Source organism: Arachis ipaensis, chromosome B5, assembly GCF_059453495.1.
Source record: "Arachis ipaensis isolate K30076 ecotype BB chromosome B5, ASM5945349v1, whole genome shotgun sequence".
Taxonomy (NCBI): domain Eukaryota; kingdom Viridiplantae; phylum Streptophyta; class Magnoliopsida; order Fabales; family Fabaceae; genus Arachis; species Arachis ipaensis.
The window spans coordinates 3,117,499-3,145,300 of record NC_142440.1 but is presented as its reverse complement, the minus strand read 5'-3'; the positions used below and the strand labels follow the sequence as shown (position 1 = coordinate 3,145,300).

At 33.3% G+C, this 27,802-nt stretch overlaps 2 protein-coding genes across 3 annotated transcripts; one reads left to right on the top strand and one right to left on the bottom strand.

Moving 5' to 3' along the window:
* Window positions 1-9,963: 9,963 nt before the first annotated feature.
* LOC148563217 (protein FAR1-RELATED SEQUENCE 5-like) lies at window positions 9,964-10,775 on the bottom strand. The gene is made up of 2 exons (XM_088486178.1): window positions 10,423-10,775; window positions 9,964-10,273 (listed from the first exon to the last, which is right to left on the bottom strand). The coding sequence occupies exons 1-2, from the start codon at window positions 10,773-10,775 to the stop codon at window positions 9,964-9,966; spliced, it is 663 nt and encodes a 220-aa protein (XP_088342304.1).
* A 10,033-nt stretch (window positions 10,776-20,808) lies between these two features.
* LOC107639953 (uncharacterized) lies at window positions 20,809-27,495 on the top strand. 2 transcript variants are annotated; one of them, XM_021122831.2, is made up of 13 exons: window positions 20,809-21,000; window positions 21,355-22,439; window positions 22,549-22,588; window positions 23,415-23,467; window positions 23,880-23,925; window positions 24,759-24,851; window positions 25,699-25,806; window positions 25,908-25,962; window positions 26,055-26,130; window positions 26,296-26,362; window positions 26,444-26,494; window positions 26,594-26,686; window positions 26,977-27,495. In XM_021122831.2, exons 2-13 carry the CDS (start codon window positions 21,394-21,396, stop codon window positions 27,076-27,078), a joined length of 1,830 nt encoding a protein of 609 aa, XP_020978490.2. In that variant the 5' UTR covers window positions 20,809-21,000; window positions 21,355-21,393; the 3' UTR covers window positions 27,079-27,495. The 2 variants fall into 2 exon arrangements, with proteins under 2 accessions (XP_020978490.2, XP_088345193.1); XM_088489067.1 differs by having other exon boundaries at window positions 21,342-22,439.
* The last annotated feature ends 307 nt before the right edge of the window (window positions 27,496-27,802 follow it).

The window sequence follows — 27,802 nt, the reverse complement described above, 5'->3', positions numbered from 1 at the left end:
TAGTTTTTTTTTTTTTTTTTTTTTTTGTCAGTAATTCGAATGTGATTGATTTGTAGTTTGCTAATACTCAAGACCAATTAATAAATTAGAAAAAATTGCATTCAAATCTATATTTTGGAATACATGTTCTATATATATTTGAAGGAAATAAATTAAATAATTTATGTTGATTATTTATTTTGCATTACATTAATAAAATAGTATTTCTGATCTTTTCATATCAACCACACAAATTTACCTCTTCTAATCCAGGCAGCATCATGTGTTGGGGGATAATATTTTCAATTTTTGAATGTTATATTAAAGGCTTAATAGAAGAATCTGATTATAGCAGATATAAATTTTATTAACTTAGATTCGAATAATTTTTTTATACCCGGTGCATTTCATCGTTGAGTCATTTTATATTATCTTGATAATTAAATTTATCAAGTTTTAAAAAATTGGATATCAATACATAATATTATTATAATATATCTATGTAATCTAATGGTCATATTATTTATATTTTTTAAAATTATAACATATATATATATATATATTAGATTAATTTTAAATTTTAATAATTTTTACTAGATTAATTAATATATATAGAAATGTTAGAATTTAATGATTGATTGAATTGATAATAATTAATAGTATGGATCTTTCACTTAGTATAAATAAAATTTGAGTAAAGTATCGTTTTTGTCTCCAACGTTTAGAGTAAGTTCTAAAGTTGTCTATAACATTTCAATCGTCTTATTTAAGTACTTAACGTTTCAAAATTGACTCAATGTTATCCTGTCGTTAGGGATCCATTAACAGAATTAACGGCGGGACAAAATTGAGACGATTTTGAAACGTTAGGGACTTAAATAGAACGAAAACGTTGGGGACAAAAATGATACATAGAAATAAATTTTAATTTTATCTTTCAATAATATCAATTTTTTACTGTACATAATATTCAATTATTTTTTAATCACATATAAGTAAATTACACTTAATTACATTACCTTCATTCTAAATAAATTTATTTTTTTTATAATTTTACACTTTCATTCTAAATAAATAATGTAATGTGATTAGAATGAATAAAATTATAAAAAAAATATAAGTAATATGATTAAGTAATGAAAGTAAAATTATATTATTTAGAATGAAAGTATAAAATTTATTTATTTATAAAAAAATTACATTATTTTAAGATAAAATTATTAAAAAAATTAATTTATTTAGAATGAAAGTAATGTGATTAACTGTAATTTATTTAGATATAATTAAAAAATAATTGAATACTATGTACAGTAAAAATTGATATTATTGAAGGATAAAATTAAAATTTATTTTCATGTATCGTTTTTGTCCCCAACGTTTTCGTCTTATTTAAGTCTCTAACGTTTCAAAATCGTCTCAATTTTGTTCCGCCGCCAATTTTGTTAACGGATCCCTAACGGCAGGACAACATTGAGTCAATTTTGAAACGTTAGGAACTTAAATAGGATGATTGAAAATTTAAAACGTTAGAGACAACTTTAAAACTTATTCCTGTGGATAAAAATGGGCTTGGAGATTGTTTTCGAATTTGCACGTGACAGGCAGCTTGTTGACTTGAGTCGAGTCAGTTTGTTTCTTTACACTTTTTGTTTTTCGTGTGAGAAAGAGAAGAGTGTATTTCCCAATGATGTGAGAAGAGAAATGTTTAACTTTGTTATGGGAGCTATAAATCGGTGTCTCCGATTTATTTTATTTTTTTCCCAAACAATCACAAATCGGACGGTCCGATTTGTGATTTCGAAAATAAAAAAAATTTTAATGTTAAAATCGGACCGTCCGATTTTTATTTTAAAAAATAAAAAATACAAAATGGACCATGCGATTTGTAGTTTTTTTTTTTCAAACAAATCGGACCCTCTGATTTGTAGTTTACTTTTTTCTTCAAACAAATCGGACCGTCCAATTTGAATAAAACACCATATAAAAAAAATACCTAATCTTCCAATAACAATGTATTACGCATATATTTAAACAATATAAAAAAAATTAGCCGTTTCTTCAACCCATTTTAATAGTTGGTTTGATTTTTTTTTACAATGAACAATTTGATAAAATAAAAATAAGAATTTAACCATCTTAAAAAAAGATAATAAAATTCAAACGCGATAAAAATGATAAATTCAACATAAACTAATATTTCATTTCATTACTCTATCAACTTTTTTATTTTAAAATTTCTTATTTTAGTAGACTAAATATTAGTAGTTGCTAAAAAATCATAATTATTTTGTTAAAAGTACAGAAGATAAGATATGCTAAATGATTTTTTTTTTTATTTTAGTTTGATTATTTGATTTCTTAAATGATATGATAGATTAAATGCAAAAGTAATTAATAACTAAATATTGATGTGGTAAAATATGTCAAGTAAATATTAACCTGCAATGTATCACTTAATAGAATAGATTAGTCAAAATAATCAAAATAAATAATTTTTAAATTTTAGTAGTTTATATATATATATATATATATATATATAGAATAACACTAAAAACATAAATTCTTTATAGGATCAAAAATTTATTTAAGCTTATTTGTTTTCTGATTTTTCATTTTGTATAAAAAAAAAACTATGTTATACTAGTTATAAATTAAAAGAGCATATGTAAATAAGTTTAATTTACATACACTTATAGTATAAAAGATTTTACACAAATATTTAATTATATCATTAAAAGTAATTAGTTTTTAAATATATATGAATTTAATTATTGTATAATCATGGAAAATTATTTATACTATTAATATATAAAATTAAACTCAATTTTAATATGTATAAGATATATATTAACTTAAATAAGACAAACAAATCTAATTGCTAACAAAAGATTTCTCATAGGTATTGCTATCGTGGAACCATATAGATTAGGATGATTTACGCTCGGCCTTTAATTTTTGCAAGACTAAGTAGATCATATTTTCTTTATTTTATAGCTTTTGATTGGAAAACAAACTAAATTCAATTCTCTTTGAATGTTCTTTCCCTTTCCAAATGGATTGTTCATAATTCAGTGATCGTGATTGATGATGCGACGAGGATATAAAGCAATAAATTAGAGCTTAAAAGGAATACGATCCACGCACCTGGCTGCTGAACAAGCAATGTTATCAAACATTTAATAATAATAATAATAATAATAATAATAATAATAATAATAATAGGACTACTACACATACAAGCAAAAAAGGCCTACAAGCGTTACAAGTTGGCACAGCCAGAATCACTCCACGCGCACTGAAGTCTTAGAATGGAGCGTCAATCCCACACGCCCCACACAACGGTTACACTCTCCAAAACATGCTGATTATGGCGCACACTTCCTCTTCTCCCTCAAAGAAAACGCAAACCATCAAGTTTCAAGGAAGATTCCAAACAAATTACAATTCTGAAGAGACGTTCGAACTTGTCGCGAAGATTAGAACAAATCAAGAACAAAAGATAGAACTCTCCATTAAAAATCGCCGGAAAATACAAAGAAATATTATTCAAGGTAAGTTACTGTTTTATTGATCTTGTAGATTTTTCACATTTCGAAATCGAAGAACTATGTTTTACTGTTCTTCTACGTTCTTCTAGGTTTTACTGTTCTTCTTGTTCTAACTCTCATTTTACTATTTTTAATGTTCTTCTTGTTATAGGTTTTACTGTTCTTCTAATTTCTTCTAGTTTTTACTGTTCTTCTAAGTTGTTCTAGGTTTTACTGTTCTTCTTAATCTAGTTCTTCTCCTAACGGATTTTTGGGAATATATGGCGTAATTTGTTGGATGTATATTTCTGAACTGATATAATGTAATATAATCAACTGTTACAACTATTATAATATTGCTTGTCCTTGGGTGTATATTGTTTGACCTTGTAATGTTACTTGACCTTGTATATTTATGCATGTTTGAGTGAATTGAACATCATTTTGAACTGATCTAATTAAATACTTACGAGAATCCGTATATGTGTATGTGACTGATCTATGTGTGTATCTGACTGATATATGGGTGTATTTTTTCATTGCAGTAAAAATGGCAAGCAAAAACCAAGCTGAAAAAAATGTAAGCACAAATATATGTTTTAGATCAAATCAGTTTTTCATAATAGAAATATATCTGACTCTAATTTTATTTTGTTTACAGCAAACCAAAGACCTAAAGTGTGCAACCCATTCGTTGAGTGAGAAATTCAGAAATATGAGCGAGGAGAAGAAAGCAATTGTTAGGGATTTGGGGTTTGGGAGCCTGATGCACATCCCGCCGCTAAGGGTGCATCACAAACTGTTAAAGGAGTTGGCAAACTCCTTTAAACTTGGGAAAAAAATACTCGAAACCGGCTACGGTTCGTTTAGAGTAAGACCAAGCATAATAGGGGCTGCGCTTGGCCTCAACGCGTCAGGTAACTCATTACACACATAGGTGTATATGAACCATATTGGAGTGTTTTTCAATTGATGTTTGTGTGTATTTCATGTAATTTTCATACTATGTTATTTTTTTTTTGTAGGAGATCTATTCCCTCAGAAAGTTAATTATAAGGAACTTTCTGAAGACAACAAATAGATTTTTAGAAGATTCCAAGGGAAGACTCTAAAAAATCTGACAGATGAGATGATGACTATTACTGTTGATAATGAACAGGATCGCCTCATGTTCAAGAGGATTTTCATCCTCTATATACAGATGGCGTTCCTGTTACCAACCACAATCAACAAAATCTCTCCTGTGCACCTAGCACCAATTTTCAAGATGGACAGAATAAAAGAGGGGAACTGGGGAGCACATGTTCTAAATTTCATCATCAAGGGCATAACAGATTACAATTTGAAAAAGAAAAAGGTAATTGACGGCTGCCTGTTTGTCCTGATGATAGTTTACTTCCACCTATCAATAAATAAAGACAAGAAAGGAGAAGAAAGACCTCCACAGCCCTGGATTGCCAACTAGACTAGAGAGCAGTTGGTTGAAAGAATGAGATCAGAAATGGATGAACATATAGTAAGTGAAAACAATACCTTGGGTATATTTTATTTACGTGAATGCTGTTAACTAACTTTTTTAATGTTTCAGGGAATTGTAAAAATGGCCGAAACAAATGAGAAATTAAAACAAAGGAAGAAAAAAGACAAGAAAGAAAAAAAAAGGAAAGCAAGTTCATCATCATCAGAGACTGAAACAACTGAAAGTGAATAGAATTCTACCTCTGAGTCTGAGACTGAAGAAGACTCAGAGGAACCAACAAGGAAACAACCCACCCAAGCATCCAAAAAGTAAGTAACATACTTGGGTGTATTTTGTGTATTAAGTTGGGTGTATTTTGTGTATTCATTTAGGTGTATTTGTGTATTCAGTTGGTTGTATTTTGTGTATTCATTTGGGTGTATTTTGTCCCTTTTAGTATGTTTATAAATAACGATTGTTTGCCTTCCAGAATGAAAACCAAAAAAAGGAAGAAGATTCAGGAGGATTCTGATTCAGAATCTGAATCAAATGATGAGTAATGTTCTGAAATTATTACTGCTTTCCTTTGGATTTATTATCAAGATTTCATGTATTAACAGAGCGTTTCTTATTAACTTTTAGAAGCAAAGAATCATCACCAATAAAGAAGCAAAAAACAAAGAAAAAGACTCAGAGAACACCACAAAAGTAAGCACTTCTTTAGATAGTATTTTCTAATCAATTTAATTTTGTATTTCTGATTCATACTTGTTTTTTCCCCCCAGGACACAATCCAAAAAGAAAAAGGTCATTCTTGAGGATTCATCTCCTGAGCAAGCTCAATCCTATCATGGGTACAGTACTTTGTAAGCTATATTACTGTCTATCATCAAAATTATATTTGTTAACATGTTCTTTTATGCATGTACTGTCAGATCTAAAATTGGAACTGAAGAATTAGATGAATTCTTAAGGGAAAAGAATAAAAAATCTGCTACACAGAGATATGTCTTGTTGGGGTGTATATTTCAGATTGGGGAGTGCTAGGGGAACAATGAAAATTTTGAACAACATGAACAACCACCAATCAAATGAAAATACACTACACTCTAATTTAATGCTACTAATTAAATTTACTCTTTTAACCCTATTAATTCACATTGTTTACACATTATTCAAAAATCTTGTTTGTTACCTATACTTTTTCTTTCAGATTTTAAGGTGTTTTCTTTGCTAATAATTGTTTCTTGTTTGCCAGGGAGAAGGAAGCTGACCTGCGATCGACGGAAGCTCACTATGTCTCATCTGAAACGTAAGAAGCTTTATTTGGTAAAATCTTGTTATCCTGATTTAACAGTGTGGTATTTTTTATGAATAATATGTACTCTATTATGTTTAGAATACCGGACGTAAACTTAGGAAGTGATGATCCTTCGTCTTAAGGACACACAGATCAAAGTAGCGTAAACAAACCGGCGGAGAGCATGTAATTTCTCTTTCAAATAACCGTTGCTTTTATTCTTTTATTACCTTCTACTTCTAATTCTGTATATATTTTTTTAGAAAAAAAAGACCTTTAATGTTTTATTCGAGAAAAAAAAAATGCAGGAAAAAAAAAAGCAAAAACTGGAAGTATGTAAGTTTTAAAAAAACAAAGCCTATCTTTCTTTTGAATGCTTCAGGTGTATTTTTGACTTTCTTAGGGTGTATTTTAGGTTGAGTCTGGTTGTAGAGCCAGCCAGTGAGCCAGCTGAAGAGAACATGATGGTTGTGCGGGTAGAGACACAGTCGCAAACCGAAGCGCTTTCAATGTGAGTTTTTCAAGAAAATTTCAACCTTATAACCATTTTATTTTTGGGGGCTTTGTTAACCTTTTATTTTTCTTCTTGTTTAGAGTTTCGATTCAAGTTTTTCTACCACTGTCCCAAACAACCACTGTGCCGGAAATTGAACAAACACCTGTGACAAAAAATGAACAACCCCTATGCCAGAAATTGAACCAACCCCTGAAGGAACTACAAAAAGGTAAGGAATAGTCTTAGGGTATATTTGGTTATAGTTTGGGTGTATATTGTCCCTGTTAGGGTGTATATGATCCTTGTTGGGGTGTATATTTTCATGATTGATCCCTGACTAGTTTTTTTTTATAACATGATTTATTTTATGTAATCCTGCAGCACTCCAGAACCACCCCAAAAACCTGAAGAAAGCACAACTACGCTTCCACCAGCTCCATCTAAAATGTAAGTTCATCAGAGTAAAATCAATGTTTCGTTATCATTCGTATATTCTTATTCTTATAATACGTTATACATGATCACCCAGTAATCCAGCCCCAGAAGACGCTGCTGTGCTGATGATGATGGCACGGACAGCATCGTACATTCCTAAAAAAGGACTGATGCCATCATTCAGCCTTGGCTTGACTGATTCAAGCCAAGAAGAAGCAGCAACGCAGGAGGGGGCGACAACGCAAGATGGAGAGAGGGCAAAAACTTCTGAAACCCCAAAACTGCTAGAACAATTAGGGGATCTGGTTGAAAAAATGCAAGTGGTAGGGTGACAACAAAAGAAAAAAGTCCACAGATTCGAAAGGAGAGTGGCGGAGAGAGTTTCAAGAAGTTTGAAACTCCTGCGAGGACGAATGAAAATACGGCTGACATGAAAGAGAAATGCTACATCTGGGCCACACGAGTGAAGACATACGGAAATGGACTAACTAATGAGTTTGACACTGTGTGCACACTCAAAGCCCAAGATAGATATATTTTGTCAAAAGTCCACCTCGCATCACTCGCAGCTGAAACGCATATAGAAGCTGAGGTAATATTACAATAACATTAATATTTTTATCACCAAAATTAACTGCAATGTTGATTGATGTAAATTGATTTCGGCATCTTTTTCTAGATTGTCTCTACCATGTGCCTCATCCTAAACCAGCAAAAGATTAAAAGGTTTCAAGAAGATTAAAAGGCATCTTTTTAACTGTAGGACGAGGTGGACCACTATAGAGTAGAATATGCTTTTCAGATTCTATTCAATGAAATGAATCAAGACAAAGCTGAAGTCATTAGGGAGAGTAATGCAATAAGACTGTCCAAGCCATCCTATTTATTATTGAGTCCATATTGTCAGATAAATTCTAATGATATTGACACTGAGTAATGTAACTGTTAGGTAGTCTTGTAACAAATTGAACACATACTGTAAAAATTTGCCAATTATAATCCAGTTTATTGTAAAATTTCTTTCAATAATTAAATTCTTTCTGCTGTATTCAAACTGTCTGAATTACAGGTACTATAATATGAAGGAAAACATCAAACCAAATATACACCCATAACCTGACATTTTACACCCGAAAAAATGTTGAATATACACCCAAACATCTATCCCCTGATGCTTTATCCCTAAACCCTAAACTCTAAAACCCTAAACCCTAAAACCCTAAACCATAGTAAAAAAAACTAACAATATTTTATAAAATAAACAGCAAATTGTGATATGTGTGTGTGTGTGTGTGTGTGTGTGTGTGTGTGTGTGTGTGTGTGTGTGTGTGTGTGTGTGTGTGTGTGTGTGTGTGTGTGTGTGTGTGTGTGTGTGTGTGTAAAATGTGAAACACAAGAAAATTCAAAAATACACCTAAAAAACAGTGCTTTACACCCATATTCTGTAACTATACACCCAAAAAGTTATCCGCTGCTGCTGGTTTCCTGAACTAATAATTCATAACACGTCCTTGATATTGGCTGAAATTTGGATGCACCACTGATGCAGCATCAAAGAGGTTTAAGTGGATATAATAAACTCACATATTAGCTAAACTATTAACGAGAAAATTAAACTCAATCACCATATATTTAAAGAACATCACTTTTACCTCGTTTAAAGCTTTCGTTTTCTTCTTCTTTGAGGCATTTGCAATCTGTTTGTCCAACTTTGACCTAGCCTATTTTTTGGACGTCCTCTTGTTCGAATCCTTGGAGGGATTTGAAGCTCGTTAACGGATTCCAAGTTGGCGTCTTCGTGAGATAAAGAAGATGTCCCCTTCCTTTTGGCTTTCAATGATTCCATTTCAATCATGACGTTATCGTACGCACGGTGCAGAATTGCAGTCAGCTCCTCCGATTCTGATGCAAATTCGTAAATATTTTGCGAACGAAAAACTAATTCGTCAAACCTCTTGCTTCTTGGCTCCAACAATAGCTTGTCGTGGCTGCTCTTGATGTGTGTGTGTCACCTCTTTACCTTCTTGCTCCATCGTTCCAATATATATCTCGATGACACTCGGCTTACTCGTTCAAAGCTTAACACACTTAGTGCGTGACGGCACAATATCCCTCTTGACTCGAATAATAAGCATTGACATTTTACGTCGGCTACTACTGAGTCGTAAGTAACCACAAACTTGTTGAATATTGAGCTGGAAACTTGTTCTCCAACTTCGTATACTGAATAGCCTAGAGGGGAATTCGTTAATCTAGTGATGCAATTTGTCTTTCCTCTAAATTGTGCTTGGACTTCCCTAAACTTTTGATGAGTGTACACATCTTGAAACTGAGCTTCAATAGAGGATTTGGTTGCACACGGTATGACCGTATGAAAATCTGCAACATCTGATTCTCTCTCTGCTTGCTCCCTGCTTCCGAGGCAATTATCGTATTGTTTGACAAATTGAATAAGCGAGCTGTTCCGTTTAATAAACTTGTTAAAAAATGAATGTATGCTTTCGCTCCTTTGTGTGCTTTTCATCCCTGCCCAGAAGTGGTGATCCAGATAGATTGGAACCCATATATGACGGTCTTCATAGAGATCTGTAGAATACACCAAAAAATAGACTATAAATACACCCGAAAAAACATGCAATTTACACTTCTACTGCAGATTTCAAACAACATTACCTGAAAGTCACTTGTTGTCCAGAAGACCAAAATTCAGCAGAAAATCATTCCAATTCCTATCAAATGAATCTTTACTATGAGAGTTCCAAACAACTTAGCTCAATTCTTGTTCAATTTCAGCATGTCCCTTGTACCCATTTAATTTGCTTGGGATCATCTTCGTGATGTGCCAAATACACCAACGGTGAATTGTTGTTGGCATACAAGCCTCTATAGCCCTTTTCATTGACGCGCATTGATCGGTGAGAATCACTTTCGGAGCATTTCCTCCCATGCAACGAAGCCAACATTGAAATAACCATTTGAACGACTTAATTTCTTCATTTTTCATCAAAGCGCATCCAAGAAGTATTGACTGACCGTGGTGATTCACCCCGACGAAAGAACCACAAACCAAATTATACCTGAAATAAATTACGACATTGCAGAATGAAAATCATTACGTACACCCATATAATGAATTTATACACCCAAGAAAGATCCAATATACACCTCTGCAGCAGATTCATAGAACAAAATTAATTTGCAAGCATAAACAAGAACATCATATCACCTGTTTGTATTGTAGGTGGTGTCAAATGAAATAACATCTCCGAAATACTCAAAGGCAGCTCTGCTCCTTGCATCGGCCCAAAAAGCAAGCTTAATCGATTGATCGTCCTCGAGTTCGAGCTCGAAAAAGAAATTCTGATTCTTCTCTTTCATTCTCAATAAATATTTCCCGAATTCCTTTGGATCTTCTTGTTCCGAAACATCCCGCACTTCTCTCGTGATGTAATTCCTCACATCCTTTTCAATAAAATTTAACTCGCGGTGACCCCCAGCTGCCGCAACGAATGATTGAAATGTTTTGTTTGGCCTAATACCGGCTTCCTCGTTATTCTCTATTGTACGACGAACGGACATGCTTAGTTCCCTGTGTTGTTTGAGCATCTCTGCTTGAGTTGGACAATAAGGGTGTGAATGATGCAGCACGACCTTTGAAATGATCCAAGCACCAACATTCTTCAATGTGTGTATATAACTTCTTGCAGGACAATTTAAACCATATGTGGGATATGTCTTCTTGGTCGGAGATATTTTAGATTTCCATTTTTCCTATCTGCTATATGTGATCAATTGATTCTTAATTTCGTTTTTTTTTTATTTGTTCTCTGAACTCTTGTAGAAAAACCTGCAGCCTTGGCATAGTCCTTGTAAAATTTTGCAGCATCTTCAAGGATTTTAAAAGTCATTCCAACCTTGGAAACAAGCTGCTCATTAACAACAAAGAGGGGCTGCAAAAATACATGTTTAAAACAAGAAAATACTATAGAATTTCTGCACCTCATAAAAAAATAACAATCAAAGTAAAATACACCCCAAGGACTCCTGATCTACACCCGTTACGACAACAAATCAACTAAAATAACAAGAAAAATCATGAACTGTAAATACACCCAAACTTTCCCTTAAAATACACCCAAACTTTCCTAAAAATACATCCAAAAAGTTCTGATCTACACCCAAGCGTCTGCTCTAAATTATAGATAATTAATCAAAACTAATACATTAGATTCAATCCACATATTATGTTCACGCATTAATTTCATAGTCTATGTTCACGAATTATTCAGCTAGACAATCATAGACGAATAACTGCATCAAATTCATATTAATTTTAATTAGCTAAATCTAAATCAAATCTCAGGAACTTCGTTCGATTCAAATTCAAAATCCACTTCTCCCTGATTGAGCTGACAATATGAGGTTGAATCATCAATTATCTTCAAGGTTCGTTCAGATTTTGATTTTAGAAACCAGAAAATTGAAATAAAACGAAGCTAGAGTTACAGTGAGAGAAATTGAGGTGAATGACGATGAACAAAGCAGTGATAAACACAGAAAAAATAACGATCGAAAATGCAAGGGAAGAACGCAAGAAGGAGAACGAAAAACTTGGCAGGAGATTCGAAGAAGGTAACGAAATCTTTTAAAAATTAGAAATTATATTATTCGCGCATTAATTGATTTTGATTAATATAATATTCTGTTATATAGCGCGTGAGTTGTACGTAATAATTGGAGCGGGTTTAAGGTTTAATAAGCTTCAGGACTTGTAACACTTGTAAATGTTAATCGCTTGTATGCTAAGATTAATCCATAATAATAATAATGGGTGGCTCAAACGTATTAAAATTCTTGCTTTATTTAGAAAAAAAAAATTTTGTCGCCACATTACTATTTTTTTATTAACATTATTACACTTGATGTATGATTGGACAACAACATGATTGACCATGCTTATGGCAAGTGGAGGAGGATTAGTAGTAGTTTATTTTAGAGAAAAATTTTTTATTTAAAAAAAATAATTTTTTCATCAAATATAATTGGACAAATCACAATTGGAAGACAAAATTACATAAACTTTTTTAAAATAAAATAAGTTTATTCATAGGTCTTCAATCACATTCATATATAATCGAATCAATTGAAATCAATTTATTCATAATAGTAATAAATCAAATTATATTAATTCAAATTATTAGGCGTTTTTATAAATTGATATTGGTGAATTTAATTTATTATAGATTGCAATTTGAATTTTCTCTACCTATAATAAATTGTAACAAGATGCTTCAATCTAATTCATAGTTTATGCCCCTAGTCATTCAAATTCAATGGCTTCGATTTAGTAGTAATATTGGGTAGTGGTAAATCGAATCATATGGATTATATGATTCGATTTAGTATATATATGACTATATAAACAATTCGAATTCACTTATTTCGAATTATATTTAACCAAATCTCACCCTCAAAACGTTAGTCCCAGAGAGAAACTAGAGGAAAAAACCACATAATTCAAAATGCGAAAATGAAAGACGACTTTCAGATGCACGTCTCTTACTAGGATTAAGGATGACTGTTGGATCATCATATGGTGGCCAGAAACCTTTTGGAATCGGAGGATTGAATCTCATCTTGTAGATATTAAATACCGTGCTGAGGTGATATACCACGTGGATATAAGTTTCCCAACTCAGACAGGAATATGCACAGGAAGCAACTACATGGCGACATGGGTAGTGAAGTGTCTGACAGTACCCGCAATCGTAAGTCCGATCTCTTAACGAGACTCTTTAAGTACCAAGTGAGAAATTATTTGTTGGAGTAGTCTTGACCACGTTAAACTCTGAATTATCCCTATCATATAGTATAACCATGAAATATCTCGATGCCTTTAGGTTTGCCTCCATTGTCTTTAGGGGTGGCAAACGAGCCGAAATCCGCCAGGACAGCCCGCATAACCTGCCAAAAAAGGTGGGACGGGTTGAAAATTTGAGACCGTCAAACTTAAAAAGACTGTCTAACCCGCACAGCCTAATCTGTAGGCTTTGGCAGGCTTCGGCGGGGTGGGGCGAGCTTCCCTAGTGGAACAAACGTTTTTATTTTTTTGTCAGGGCCATTTTTTTTTATAAATATCTATGATGTTATTGATCTACAAGAGGATGAAGATGTTTTAAGTTATATTTTGAATTATGTTTTATGTTTGATTAATTATAAACTTGAGATATTTAATTATATATTTTGGATAATATTTGTTTTGCTTTGGACAATGTTGGTTTTATTATTTTGTTTCAAAAAACTTAATTTATGATTATGTTTATTACATATTTATAATTATAAAGACTTTAATATTTGTAATTTAAAAATTATAAATTTATTGAAATAGTTGTGAAAATATATATATTGTTCAATATTTAATGGTTTATATATATAAAAAAAAATTGGCGAGCTTGGCCTGCCAGCCCGCCATTAGGCAAGGTGGGGGAGGAATTCAAGATCGCCTCATTGGGCGATGCGGGGCAGGCCAGCCCGCCAAATGGCATGCTTTTGGCAGGGCAGGGTGGGACGGGGCGGCTTTCCCGTTTGCCACTCCTAATTGCCTTCACAAGTGACTGACTAAATTACTGACTTGTCCCCAACTGTGCCTCAACCTCTCTTTCCTTGCGAACAAAGAGTTCTGCCAATCTTTCATAAGTGGACTTCACCAAGGAACAAATTGGAAGGTTCCTGACACCCTTGAGCACTGAATTAACACACTCAAAATATTTGTAGTCATATGGCCGAATCTACGACCCTCATCCTGGTGCTGAGTTCACTTATCATACTCCATCCTGTTGGCCCAGTCACACATTGTCGGTCTTCAGTCCGGAGGATGTCAAACCAATAATTAAACTCACCTCAGTCTTTGCATAAGCAGCGTTGACTAGAAGCCTCCTGGCATCCTTTCCCTTAAAACTCAACGCGAAATTCGCTGCGACATGCCTAATACATAATTCACGATAAGCAGCAGGTGGAGCCTATCCACTATCAGGTGCCTCTAAGGCAGTCTTGATCCCATTGTGCCTATCGGAGATCATGAGAATGTCTGGCTGAGGAGTCATGTGTTATCGTAAGCGAGACAAGAAAAAAGCCTATGACTCCACATTTTCACCTTCCACTAGGATAAAAGTAATAGGAACGATATTAGAATTTCCATCTTGAGCTATTGGAACCAGCAAAGTTTTTCCATATTTTCCGTACAAATGGGTCCAATCAATACTGACCAACAGCTTACAATACTTGAATGCATCGATGCACGGTGGAAATGACCAAAAAAGTCGGTGAAAAAAAGTTGATTCCTCATCAATCTGGCCTCCAACTCGCACAGAACTCGTCTTCAAAACTGCGATACTACCTGACATCGTTATCTGCACACCGAGCACCAATATTGGTAGCTTATTGTAGGTAGGCCTCCTCCCAATTTCCATATATCTGTGTGACAGCCTTCTGCTTAGCCAACCATACCCTCTTATACATAGGTCTAAACCCAAAATGTGCTTCCGTCGCATTCTGCGAAACCTTGATGGATATAGCCGCATTAGCTCTGATCATAGAAAGGATGAAAGCATATATCACATGATAGCCAAGCTTTCTGTGATCACTGGAGATCAAGGTGGCCAAACATATATGAGGTCTGTTATACTGTCTGACCTCCCAGATACCCTTTCGCCGTAGAGTGATCCGAGTCAACCATCTACAACTATTTCCGAATTCCTTACACTTGCCGTAGTACTTGTCATGGTCCGATTCCATCACTTTGTACTCAACCCCACAACGGATGCTATAAATCTTCACACATAAGATGATTTTCTCTTTATTTTGAAACTATTGACTGACTTGAAACTCAGCTAGACCTGCGGTGTCTTGTGAATCTCTCGCACCAAAACCGGATTCTACATCCGGTAACCCCATCCGATCTCATCGCATCCAAGTTTAGAGTCAAAAAATACGACGGGTACTGCTGAGTTCCCAAGATCGATGCTCCACCAGCCCCAACAGGAAGACTCCTTCCTATATTATCATTGTTGTCATCATCAATCATGGCGAGCCACATCATCGTCATCCCTTTGGACATCTTCCACCACATCTAGTTCTCCAACCGCCCCAGAAATCGGAATCATAACAGGAATCTTCATGTTAGCACCTAGTTCCATGATCTCATCATGGTGTAGATCAGCTGCGAAAGATGGAGATATTACCATATCTCCCACAAATGCAATTACAGGCAGAGATAAAGACGCAACAACATGAGTTGAACTAGAGGCTGCTGCCATTGGTACTGATTGCTGATTCCGGTTCGATCCTCCCGAACTAGAGACTACATCCACAAGCTTGGCCAATAGTTCAGGGATTCTCATCTTTGAAAACTGGCAACGACAGTAAAATAAAACTTGCAAATTTTTATTACTGTCTATCGGAAACGGGTCGTACTTCACCCCATCGCGAACTACAAAATCAAAATTCTGTAATGTAACTTCTCTATCCGTTTCATTTCCCGTAGTCTCAATTTCTGTAGAACGATATTCTAAAAATCAACAAAGCTCGTAGAAACTCTAATAAAGACACTCAACGGATCATTGTTAGTAAATTTTATACCCGATCATATTTTTTCTTAATCGTGCCTTTGTAATACACAAAAATTAAAAATCTCTCTTCACTAACCATTGTGAATTTACTTCAATTCAACATTCGGATCCTATTCATATAGCACACGCTCCTTAAGTAAATCGAATTAAATCAATTCAATTTAATTATATGCATTACTTTCTTAGTAATCGAAGTTAGATTTGCTATAATCTAATTTTTGTATAAATCGAATCATATAAATTCGAATTACATGTTTGAACATCCAAAGTAAATTAAATCATATTGGCTTCTATTTTACAACTTGAATTCAAGATCTTCAATTAAAGGGTCAATTACACGTTACAAATTAGGTTTAAAATTCAAAATATTTACAAAATTGATCGAATAGTCAACAATAGCCACAAACATTACTATCCTAGGATCCTAATATTTAGCTTCTTGTCGGTTTGTTCAAAATTAAATTGTGGAACGGATGAAATGGATGATTACTTGATTACGTTGTTAGTTTAGGCACTCAACTTGCTAATCATAGTCCATACTCCATAGATATCCATTCCAAGATTTCCACGTTAATGTATACATATTCTCTTCCTTTATTAATTACAAAGTATATAGATGGAAATATAATTACGCTAGGTAATAATAAGGGGTGTAATTAACTTTAGTCAATTTTGTCTTATTTAAGTTATACTCTAAATTTCATAAAAAAAATTCAGAATATAAAAAAACTCAAATTACATAGAAAAATATTTAAATCACATAAAAAAATAAATCACATTAAATTTATTTTCAAAAAATTGTGAATATTTTTTTTAGTTAAAAAAAAATATCTAACTAATACATTTCGTTCATAAAAATAATTAAACATACTTACATGTTACAGAAATCATTAGAACTATATTTAAAAAAATAAATAATATTTTTTATGTTAAACTATAAACAAAAAATATAATGTGCAATATTTGATTATAGAAAATTTTAAAAAATAAAAATAAAGACAAATTTTTTACTTCTAAAATTACACAAACTGCAAGACATTGAGATATCTTATTTTCTTTTTTAAGTAGATATGAATTCTTTCAAAATTTACAAAAAAGTTCATAAACATCAAATATTTTTCAAGATATTTTTTTCAAATATAAAAAACCTACGCTATCAATTTTAAAATGCCCATAAAACAAACTATTACACCATTAAAAAAAAAAACAATGCATCACACAAAGAAAACAATAATCATTAAAAAGTTGAGTGATACTACACATTCAAATTTTTTTTAGTAATCAAATCCAATTAAATTGATTTAAATCCAACAAAACTAGCTTTATTATTAGCGCATGTGAACACGCTACGCTTCTTTGCGTTCTTCTTCTCCTCCTTTGTGTTCGTTTTATTTCTTTGTAATCATTGTTCTTTTATTGCTTTGTTATTGTTGTATTTTTTTCTTTTTTTTTCTCCTTTTCTTAGTATTTTTTGCAGCATTATGTATGTTTTTTTTCTTTATTTGATTTTTTTTCTCTTTTTCTTGTTTTTATTCTTATTATGAGGGTAAAACAAAAGAATTATGAGAAGTTGAAACAAAAGAAGAAGAAGATGATGATGATAACGAAAAAGACGGAGATGATACGTTTTGAATTATGTTGAATTTATCAGAAAATGACACTATAATTTTTTTACCATGACACATAAATTTTTTGAGCTACACTTATTGGATTGATCGAATTCTTGTCATAAACAAAAAAAGTACCAAAATTTTATAATTTTAACATCGAAATTTTGTTATAAAATGCATAAATCTATTCTTTAATGCTGCTTTTTTTTGTTTCTTATTCTTCTTTCTTTTCTTTTGCTCTTACATCTTTTTTTAGGAGTAATTTTTTTTTTATATTAAATTTGAATGAACATATATTACAATTTTATTAATTAGTTGAATGAGTGTAGATTCACACTTATTGGGTTGAATTCTTACTAGAAACAAAAATAACACCAAAATTTGTTTAAGGTGACACCGAAAGTTCGGTATCAAAAATAATATATCTATATATTATTATTAAAAAATTTTGGTGTTATTTTTCTGATAAATTCTATATAATTCAAAACTCGTTCTCTTTTTCTTTCTCTTCCTCTTCCTTATCTTTTGTTGCTGCTATTTCTTCTTTTTCATTTTTTTTACTTTATTTTTTTATAATTTTTTTACGATAACGATAATGATGATATAGAAAAAAAAAAGAAAGGAGAATAAGAAATTCAAATGAAAAAGAGGTGACGGCAACAATAGTAGTAGTGGTAATTACGATAACGACAATAACAAAATAAAAAAAATAAACAAAAAAGAACAAACAGTACCGGTGTACACAAAAAAAAAAAAAGAAATGTGTATGAATATAAAAATAATTATACAATTTAGTTAAATTTAATTAAATAAATCACTTAATTATAGAATATTTTTATAAAAACTTATTAAAATGTAAGTCTCAATCTCTCAAAAAAAATAAAAGAAGAGACTTTGCTACGTATACAAGCCTTGAAGGGTTTTAAAGACTGACATTTGCAAAGAGTTGCAGACATTCAAACTTATTGATGTCATGATGTTAGATATTTATGTTCAATAATTATTCTCCCTAAATTATTAGCACACGTATTTCCATCATTTCACAATAAATATATTCGTTCATGTCATTCTAGGTCACGTATTTCCATCATTTCACAATAAATATATTTGTTCATGTCATTCTAGGTTTGTTAGAGTAGAAATACATAACAAGTACAGTATTTTTTAGAACATAATTTATTTCTTTTTCTTTGTTATGTCATTGTTTATGTGTGAAAAAATAATTGATGTAAGATTAGTTAAGATAACAAATCTTTTAATTTTGTAGTCAGTAATTTTGGAATTAAATTCTAAGATTTTTTTTAGAAAAAATATAAGTGAAAAATCAAAGAAGAAGTACTGTAATTACAATATGAATAAATATGGAGAATTAAATTTTAACATATCTAATCATGATTCATTTACCTTATTTCAATCATGCAACCACTAATTTTAAAATATAAGCATGAAACGCATGAATAACCATAAAATTAACCACTAATTTTTTTTTTCTTTTGCTTTGAACAACTAAGGGCCCCTGTTGGACAGGTTGGTAGCAACTAGCAAGCAGAGTTGATAAGGACAGATAACACCTGTCTATTATTACTTCACGTTTTTTTTTTTTTTTCCAAAAAACAATTATTTTATTCTCTTTAGTCTTTATGCAATTGACTTAACATTTGTTAGTAATTCTCTGCCAATACTTTACAAAAAATACATCTAACATAAGTGTTTGCATAATTACTGTGTCAACAGTTGCAAAGTACACTCTCAACTCCTTGAAATTTTTGCTGAAGGTTCCGACAACATTGTACTTTTTCTTTTGGATTTGAATCTTCTAAAAATTCACTTTAAAAAGTAAATGTGATCTCTTATCATTAATTTTATAGGTGGACTAAAAATAAATATAAAAAAAAAACTATTTAAGGATGAGAGATCACACTTTACTCTCTAAAGTGAAATTTAAATTTTAGAGTATCCAAATTCTTTTTTTTGCCTTGTCTGATCACTAATCACAAGGATATGATTGTAATTCTGAATAATTAAATGCAAGTGGTATAGATAAGGGTGGCAATATGTACCCTACCCGCGGTACCCAACCCGACTCCACCCGATCCACATCGGGTAGGATAGGGTGCGCCGGTGCGGGTAGGGTTCTCGTGCGGGTCGGATAGAGTGCGGGTTGAGCCTCAACCCTACTCGATCAACCCGCACTCTATATATGTTTATATTATATACTTATATAAAAATATGTTTTAAGTGGATGTTAAATCAAAGACCTCTCACTAAATACAAAAGATCATTAACCACTAAAAGAAAATCATTAATTGATAATTTAATATTTTTTTTACATAAAAATCAGTTTTATTTTAAATTATCATCAAGTTATATAATAATGTTGTATATTTTTTGTAACCCGCGGATAGGGTCGGGTACCCGCGGGTTAAGAGCGGTAGGGTTAGGGTTGGATATTCTCAACCTGCGGGTAGGATAGGGTTGAGTTTATATAAAAATCTCAACCCGCGGGTAGGATTAGGGTTGGATCCAAACCCTACCCTATCCTATCCATTGCCACCCCTAGATATAGGAGACAATAATTCTAACAAGAGAAATGTTAGAGAATCATTATATTTATTATTTTTTATCATCACTTGTAGTCATCAATCTAATTCTTTTAGTTTATATTCTAGCACATATTTAAATAATGATAACTAAAACTAATAAATTTTGATGACCCTCTAGTATTTTTTTTCTAATAATATAACTTTACACTATAGCTTAAATGACATAGTCTTCCCATACTCAAATAAGAGGTTGCGGGTTCGAATCTCGTATCTTTGGTAAAAAAAAAAAAAAAAAAAAAAGTGACGGTGACCGTTAAGTGTTAATGGCTAAAAAACAAATTGTAAAGAAATTTTAGGGAAACAAAAAAAAAATCCTTGCTGCACACCTCAGCAATTGAGCACATGGAGAAGGGGCCATAAGGCATATATATTGTGCTAATACAGTGATTGCATAATAAGGAAAAATGAATGTTCGCTCTACCCTGAAATTATGAAAACAAAAATTGTTCTCAAATGATTCGTGTACGTTAAAAATTAAAGAGGAACAGTACCGCTGATTTTTTTTTTTTTGGCCTTTGGCCCAATGGTACCGCTGATTTTCAAATGACAAATTTCATAGAGAAATGGAGAAATTTGGGAAATTCACATGTATGGGATTTTTCTCTAGCCCACAAGCATGTGGACCAATGATGGAATACTGTATGTTTTGGACTAGTTATTTTGAGCATCAGTTTAGGCCCAAATATTTTGGGCTCGTATTCTTAATGGATTTACTAGTCAGGGCCCACTTCAAACGACGTCGTATGAGAAAGATTGCAGTTCTTGACTTTTTGACGTTTCGGTGGTCGTGGCTAGCGCGGCGCGTGGCGCGTGTTCCAATATCAAGCTCGCATCAAATTCAGGATCTGCCGCTTGAAGCTGAAAACGTTGTGGTGGTAAAAATTTTCTTCCAAGTAAACCCGCATAGAGCATCACAACCAATTAGGGTTTTTTCAAATTCTCGTTCATCTTCGATTTCATACAGGTAATGCTAAATTGGCACTGCTGTTTCTTCCTTTTTATTTTATTTTATTTTTTTAAAAAGTACGGTTATCATTCATTGTTCAATTTAGATTTATTTATTCAATCTCTGCAAAGAAGACTAAGAACTCAAAGCTTTTTGTGCTTTGTGAATTTCACAAACACATGGTACGATTTGGTTTTTGGGACTAAATTATAGATGTCAGGTTAGGGTTTAGTTGCCCTCATATTCTCACCTTATAACAACTTCCTAACTTTAGAAATCCTCGGTGCTTGATCCGGTTTAGTTTTAAGGATGAATTTTTTTTTCTCTCATCTCTGTTTTCTTCTGTTGAACTCCTGTAGTGGTTTGATGTAGGAGGTTGTCCTGTTCTAATGCGTGGTTAGAATTTCGGAAATGAGTGATGCGAAAGAAAATGAGGAAGTTGGCCAGGCTGTGCCCTCGCCTATGGAAGAAAACAAACACTTAGTTGATACCAATTTTCAAATTCAACCTAATGCTTCTTCTACTCCTGCTCCAGTAGAGGAAAGTCCAAATCACGTCAAAAACATATCGAAGGAGCCGCCTGTTGAGTCTAAGGCGGAGGCATCTGAGCCACCTGCTGAGTCTAAGGCAGAGCCACCTGCTGAGTCTACGGCTGATCCACCTGCTGAGGTTATGGCAGAGCTGCATCCTGTGACAAAGGCAGAACTACCTCCAGAGTTCAAGGCTGAGCAACCTCTTACAGTTGTGTCAGAGCCATCTGCTCAGGCTAAGTCAGAGTTACCTGCCCAGGCTACGGCAGTACCACCTGCGGAAGCTGAGGCAGATCCTCCTTCTGAGGATAAGTCTGAGCAACCTTCTGAGATTAAATCTGTGCTACCTGCTGAAGCTATGTCAGCACTAGATTCTGCGGACAAGGCTGAGCCACCACTTGAGGACAAAAGTGAGGATCAAGAGGTGGTTCCTGAGGGTATTCCACAGCAAGATATTCAAAGTAGTGACCCAATGGAGGAAGCTAATGAATTTCCTCAGAGCAATAATGGTACAGAGGATGATGTGAATGTTTGTACAAATAATGCCGATGTTGCTGAAACAATAGCAGAAGTGAAGTCTGAAGATGGTGAAGTGGCTAATGGTAAAAGTTGCAACTATGTTGAACCCATACCATCTGGGCATGATGAGCTGCAAGCTGTTCCTGCTGATACAAATGTTGAAATCAAGAATATATTAGAAGTTGAGAATAAGACTGATGAAAATCAAGCTGCTGCAACTGCAGACAGTGGGAATGAAAACTCAAGTCACATGCTTTTCTTGGACGCTGACCATTGTTATGATGGGAATGAGTCAGGGACGGAGGAAGAACAATCAGCATTCATGAAAGAGCTTGAAAATTTCTTTAGGGAGAGGAGCATGGAATTCAAACCTCCCAAGTTTTATGGAGAAGGACTTAATTGCCTTAAGTAAGTTTTAGCTGTTCAGTTAAGCTTTTCACTGTTATGTTATGTTATGAATTGACCAAATTCTGAAATATGATCACTTTGGCCTGATCCATATTTGGTGGTTTATAAGGTTGTGGAGAGCTGTAACAAGATTGGGTGGTTATGACAAGGTATTCTTCAACACCCCCCCCCCCTCCCTCCCTCCTCCTGTCTTTCCCCTTTTTTGAGGGGTATGGCAGAGGATTTATATAATTTTATGTAGCTGACTTTGGATGAATGAACATATGTTAGATATCCACATTAACAGTAGGGTCTTCTAGTTAAACTTGTTGGCACACTCCATCTGATCCGTGTTTGTAGGATAGTAGTTTGACTTTGCCGATCACTTTTGTTGTCTGTAATGTGTGATCAGTGGTAAGACCAATTTTAGACTGCCGGTAAAAGTTGAAGACGTTTCATTGCATACAAACTCGTACATATACAAACCAGTTGGAGAGACTACCTAGATATTTAAACGTCTATGAGTAATCTGGTATATGTTTATTCCCAGATACTCTGTAATCAAATACCTAGGTGTTTAAGATTGCTTGAGTACTATGAAAATTTACACAATTCAAATTATACATGGAACATGCAAGATTGTAAATGTCTATGATTCCACAGATATGCTAATTCTTATGATATTCATGTTGCAAACTGAAGACAAATGAAATTACTAACCTGCTGAATTCTCCATCAATGATTGTGAAATCTGTTGTCGAATAATTAATTAACTGGATGAACAATTGGCCATGGTGCAAATATGGCTGCTATTTCACCTATGAAGTTATATGTGCATTATGAAAATTGAGTGTATTTAAAAATAGGCTTTGGTATGAGTTAAGTGGTTGTTCCTTGAGGCAAATTCATTACACTCTAGCTAACAGGTTTTGTTTTGGATCAGTTGTTTTCATTGCTGCCAGGACATACCCCTAACTGGCTTATATTTATGAATAGGTAACCTCGTGTAAGCTATGGCGGCAAGTGGGAGAATCTTTCAAACCTCCTAAGTAAGAACCAACATCCCCTATCTTGTCTTGATTGTGTTCATGGCTCATTGAAGAGTCTCCTCAAATGAACACGTTATAGTTTGTATCTCTTTGTGTTATTAGATTTCAAATCTGTGATATGCATTCTTTCTAATTTTCTAAGTAATGCCATGGTAATGGTAGTGTGTATTGGTTATGATGATGAGACCAATTAAGTGTTTCCATGTATTATGAATGGTTGCTTGATTTCCTTATGCATGGGAAAGTATACTTTTCAAGCTATTATTTTCATTATATAATAAGTGGTATATTTTTTGTTGTTTTAGGGGGTTGGAGGATATGTGTGGGGAGAAGGGCTGCCAAATTCTGACAGCTTTTCGGATGAATTGATTGCTTATGACTGATTATAATGTTCTGTTTTTAACACATGCAGGACATGTACCACAGTTTCATGGACTTTCCGTGGGTTTTATGAGAAGGTGGTTTTAGATTAATGCTAGACTTCATCTTTTGAAAAAAAAAATTTCTTTTATGAAATAAATTCAGTTTTCAAATTGTTGAAATGTCTATGCATGCTTAGTGTTTCTTTGAAGCTTCTGTTTAGGCTATTTGTGTGGACATTACTATTATTAACATTTGGTTTATTTTAGATAATGTCACTTACCTGGAAATTTTCATGTTAGCATACCTTATGATCTGTAAGATGTCAAGATGATGAGTGTTCAAGTTATGGCCTTATTAGAGAAAATTTTGGCTCTTAAGTAGTGGCATTGTCCAAATTTCTATATAATCTATTTAATACCTTTGACATATATGCTTATTTTGTTATTAGCTATTCCATTTTCAAGATTTCTGAAAAATTTACCAGATATTGTGATGAACTGGATTTAGGGGGTCGGTCATCCTAAAATTGGGACTCATTTCTTGTCGTAAATATTCACTTGTAGCATACCATATCTCAATGGATTGGCGTAATTTTTCTACTGCATGTACATTTCCATAATGATGGTGTTTTTCCAAAATAAAACTTTGTTGTTCAGCATCTTGAACAAGCCACCCCTTAGACGGTATGGTTAAAAGATCGTCGACCCCTAAGGAAATGGATGTAACAGTAGCTTGCCAGAACCCCAAAGTTTTTACTTGATCCAGTATATGTGATGTATATGCCATTCCGAAGTGATCTATTAATCATATTTTTTAGCTAGTTTTTTTTTTTCAATTGGATTACAAAATTTCCCATAAAAATCATATGTAGGCATGCTCTTTTTCAAATGTGTTATTCGTTTTTAATATTTCTGATGTACTACTGCAGGCACTTCTTGATTATGAAAGACATAAGATAAAAGGTGGTGAGCTGAGTGTTCCAATTCCTTCACAACCAGAGCCTATGAATATCGAAAATCAGGTATGATGTAATTTCTGTGTTTGATTTAATAGCATAAGCAATAATATCTACTATATATAAAAGGAATGGGGAAGTTAGTGTCCAATTTTTTTTTCCAATTTAACCCTTAACTCCCATACCAAGTAATTATGCAGTTTTTCTTTCAAAAAGTAACTTCCAAAATGTTAAAGCTCTGTGCCTGCTCCACCACTAGTACAAGAAACATTTATTGATGGAAATTTTTGCTTTGTTGACTTCAATAGATGATTGATGGCACCTTTTTCATCAAGTTTGCTGACATAAGATGGGGGAACTATTGGAAAATTATATTGCTGAAATTTTAGGGGCTTTAACATGGTGCAATTCTAATTTAGATTGTCTCAAAATTACTTTTCCTAAGAGAAAGTTTGACCTAATTATCAGTTCAAGCTTAAACTCCCCCTGCTTCCTCACAATTTCAGAAGGCTATTATGTTTCCAGCAAGAAGAATATTTCATCTGTGCGACTTTGCATCTCTATGGTTTTCTACATATTTACCTCCCTTCCCCATCCCTAGGAAAGTAATGCCTACACGTGGGTTTTAAGGCATCAAGCATTGTTAAATGTGAATACGTGATTAAGTTTGAACAACAACAACAACAACAAAGCCTTATCCCACTAGGTTGGGTCGGCTACATAGATCAAACTATGCCATTGTGCCCTGTCATGGTGATTAAGTTTGAACAATAGTTTAAAATGGTTTGATTTCTACCTTCTTGTAATGAAGCTGCTTTGCGGGAGGAATTAAACTGAGCTCTATCATTATCTGTTTATATCTGTTATCCCTGTTGTTATTTGTGTGTTATGTTTCAATGATGATTCTATGCAGACTTCAGCATCAGGTAGAGCACGTAGAGATGCTGCAGCACGCGCTATGCGGGGTTGGCACTCACAACGTCTACTAGGCAATGGTGAAGTTGGTGACCCCATTATTAAGGTCTGGTACAATTCTGAAGTTGTGATTAATTGACATTTTCTCTTTGTCCTTGTTTTTACTTTTTACACCGTATAATTGTTTAATACTTTTGTTTTTCTTAGGATAGGAATTCTGTGTCTATGCAAAAACGTGAAAAGGAGCAGCTTAAAAGCATCAGTATGGCCTTTCATCCTATTGCTACCATTCCTAACAGGATTGTAGTTGTTAAATGATTCTCTCAGTATTTGATTCCCTTCACTTTGGCTCAGATTTACTTAAACGCAAGAAACCATCGTATATGGACAATGCAGTCAAAGCTGCACGTAGTAAACCGTCTAAACCACAGTAAGACACATTTACTTCATTTTCTACAGCTCTGTTTATCCTTTGTGTTAGGCTTGCTACTTATCTGTTTGTATGGTTAATGGTTGAAATTTGCTGCCAGCCTATGCTTGGCACTTTAGTTCACTCGCTGACTTGCCTGCCTGTGTTGATATATGTGACTGGTAGATTGGATACAGCTGTGATTGATATTGGACCTCCTGCTGATTGGGTAAAAATCAATGTGCAAAAAACTGTAAGTAGCTTATCTCGTGTTCAAGTAGAATATAATTTTTATATGCAATTTCCTCATTGCAATGGAAACTTTTGTGTGCAGAAGGATTGCTTTGAGGTATATGCTTTAGTTCCTGGTCTACTTCGAGAAGAGGTAATAGCATATACTAGGAATTTTAATTTTAAAAATAAAATGATAAATTACACTGCTCCAACTATGGTGAGGATAATCATATATGCATTCTGCTATCAGGTGCGTGTTCAATCAGACCCAGCAGGACGCTTAGTTATTAGTGGTGAGCCTGAGCATCTCAATAATCCTTGGGGTGTAACACCTTTCAAAAAGGTAGATTTCTCCACCTTTTTCAACAATAAGGATGTATTTGGCTTTGTAATTTTATTGATATCTATTACTGGTGGTGTTTAATATTTTCAAGCTTAAAATATTAAATTATTTATATTAATGGTTCATGCTCATTTCCTTTTAGTATTTCTTACACAAGTACCACTGGATACTTTGTAATTGTTGTAGTAAAAAGTTTTCTGCTACATACATCATACTGAGGTTCTTGCATTTCTATGGTTTAATAGTTTTTCATTATGTCATCCATGTTTAAAGAATTTTAATGAATTCAGGTTGTAAGTTTGCCCTCAAGAATTGATCCTCATCAGACATCAGCGGTGGTAACTCTGCATGGACAGTTGTTTGTTCGTGTCCCATTTGAGCAATCAGAATAGTGGTTCCTTTACCATTGATTTACTTAGATAGTTGCAGGGAAACCATTTAGAGCAATGGCTTCAGGCTCAGCCTCTTCAGACTTACCCCAATTTGTAGCTTAGCTTAGCATATAATATTTATATTTATTTATGTTTGGGATATTTAAAAGTCCTTGTTAATGATTCTTCTCTAGCAATTCCAGTTCGACCATGTTAATACGAGTTTAGTTAGTTAGGATTCTCTAATTGCTGAAGAACATGTCATTATATTGGCAACTTGGGTGATGAGAGTAAATTAAGCTGTTGATATTTAATTTTCACATTTGGGATGAGTATGCTGCATTTGCTTAGTTGCTTTCCGCACTGATCATTTGGCAATTTTTCTGAAATGTAATAGAAATAAAATCATAGATCAGTAGACCAGTGTGTTTGGTTCAACTTTTGGTTGGGGTCTGTGTTCATTTCTTTTTTCGTTTTAAACACGATGCCTTTAGGTAGTGTTTGTTTTGAGGTATTGAGACTCAGTATTGTGTTTGTTGGTTTAGAGATTGGTACTAAAATTTTTGTCTCTGTCTCCAAAATTTTAGTATTTCAGTACCTTCAAAAAGTAGAGACACAAGGGATTGAAATTTTTAGAGATAGAGACTAAAATTTTAATAACATTTTATACCTAAAATACTTTTATTTCAATTAATTAATTTCAATTTTATCCTTTGTGCAAATTAAATTAAAGTTTCATTCTTGT

Excerpts from the sequence above, each read along its gene's own strand:
- LOC107639953 (XM_021122831.2), top strand. The coding sequence starts at position 21,394 with ATGAGTGATGCGAAAGAAAATGAGGAAGTTGGCCAGGCTGTGCCCTCG. Across the intron at positions 22,589-23,414 it reads GATTGGGTGGTTATGACAAG|GTAACCTCGTGTAAGCTATG; the intron begins GTATTCTTCAAC and ends ATTTATGAATAG. Across the intron at positions 23,468-23,879 it reads GAATCTTTCAAACCTCCTAA|GACATGTACCACAGTTTCAT; the intron begins GTAAGAACCAAC and ends TAACACATGCAG.
- LOC148563217 (XM_088486178.1), bottom strand. The coding sequence starts at position 10,775 with ATGTCCGTTCGTCGTACAATAGAGAATAACGAGGAAGCCGGTATTAGG. Across the intron at positions 10,274-10,422 it reads ACCACCTACAATACAAACAG|GTATAATTTGGTTTGTGGTT; the intron begins GTGATATGATGT and ends AATTTATTTCAG.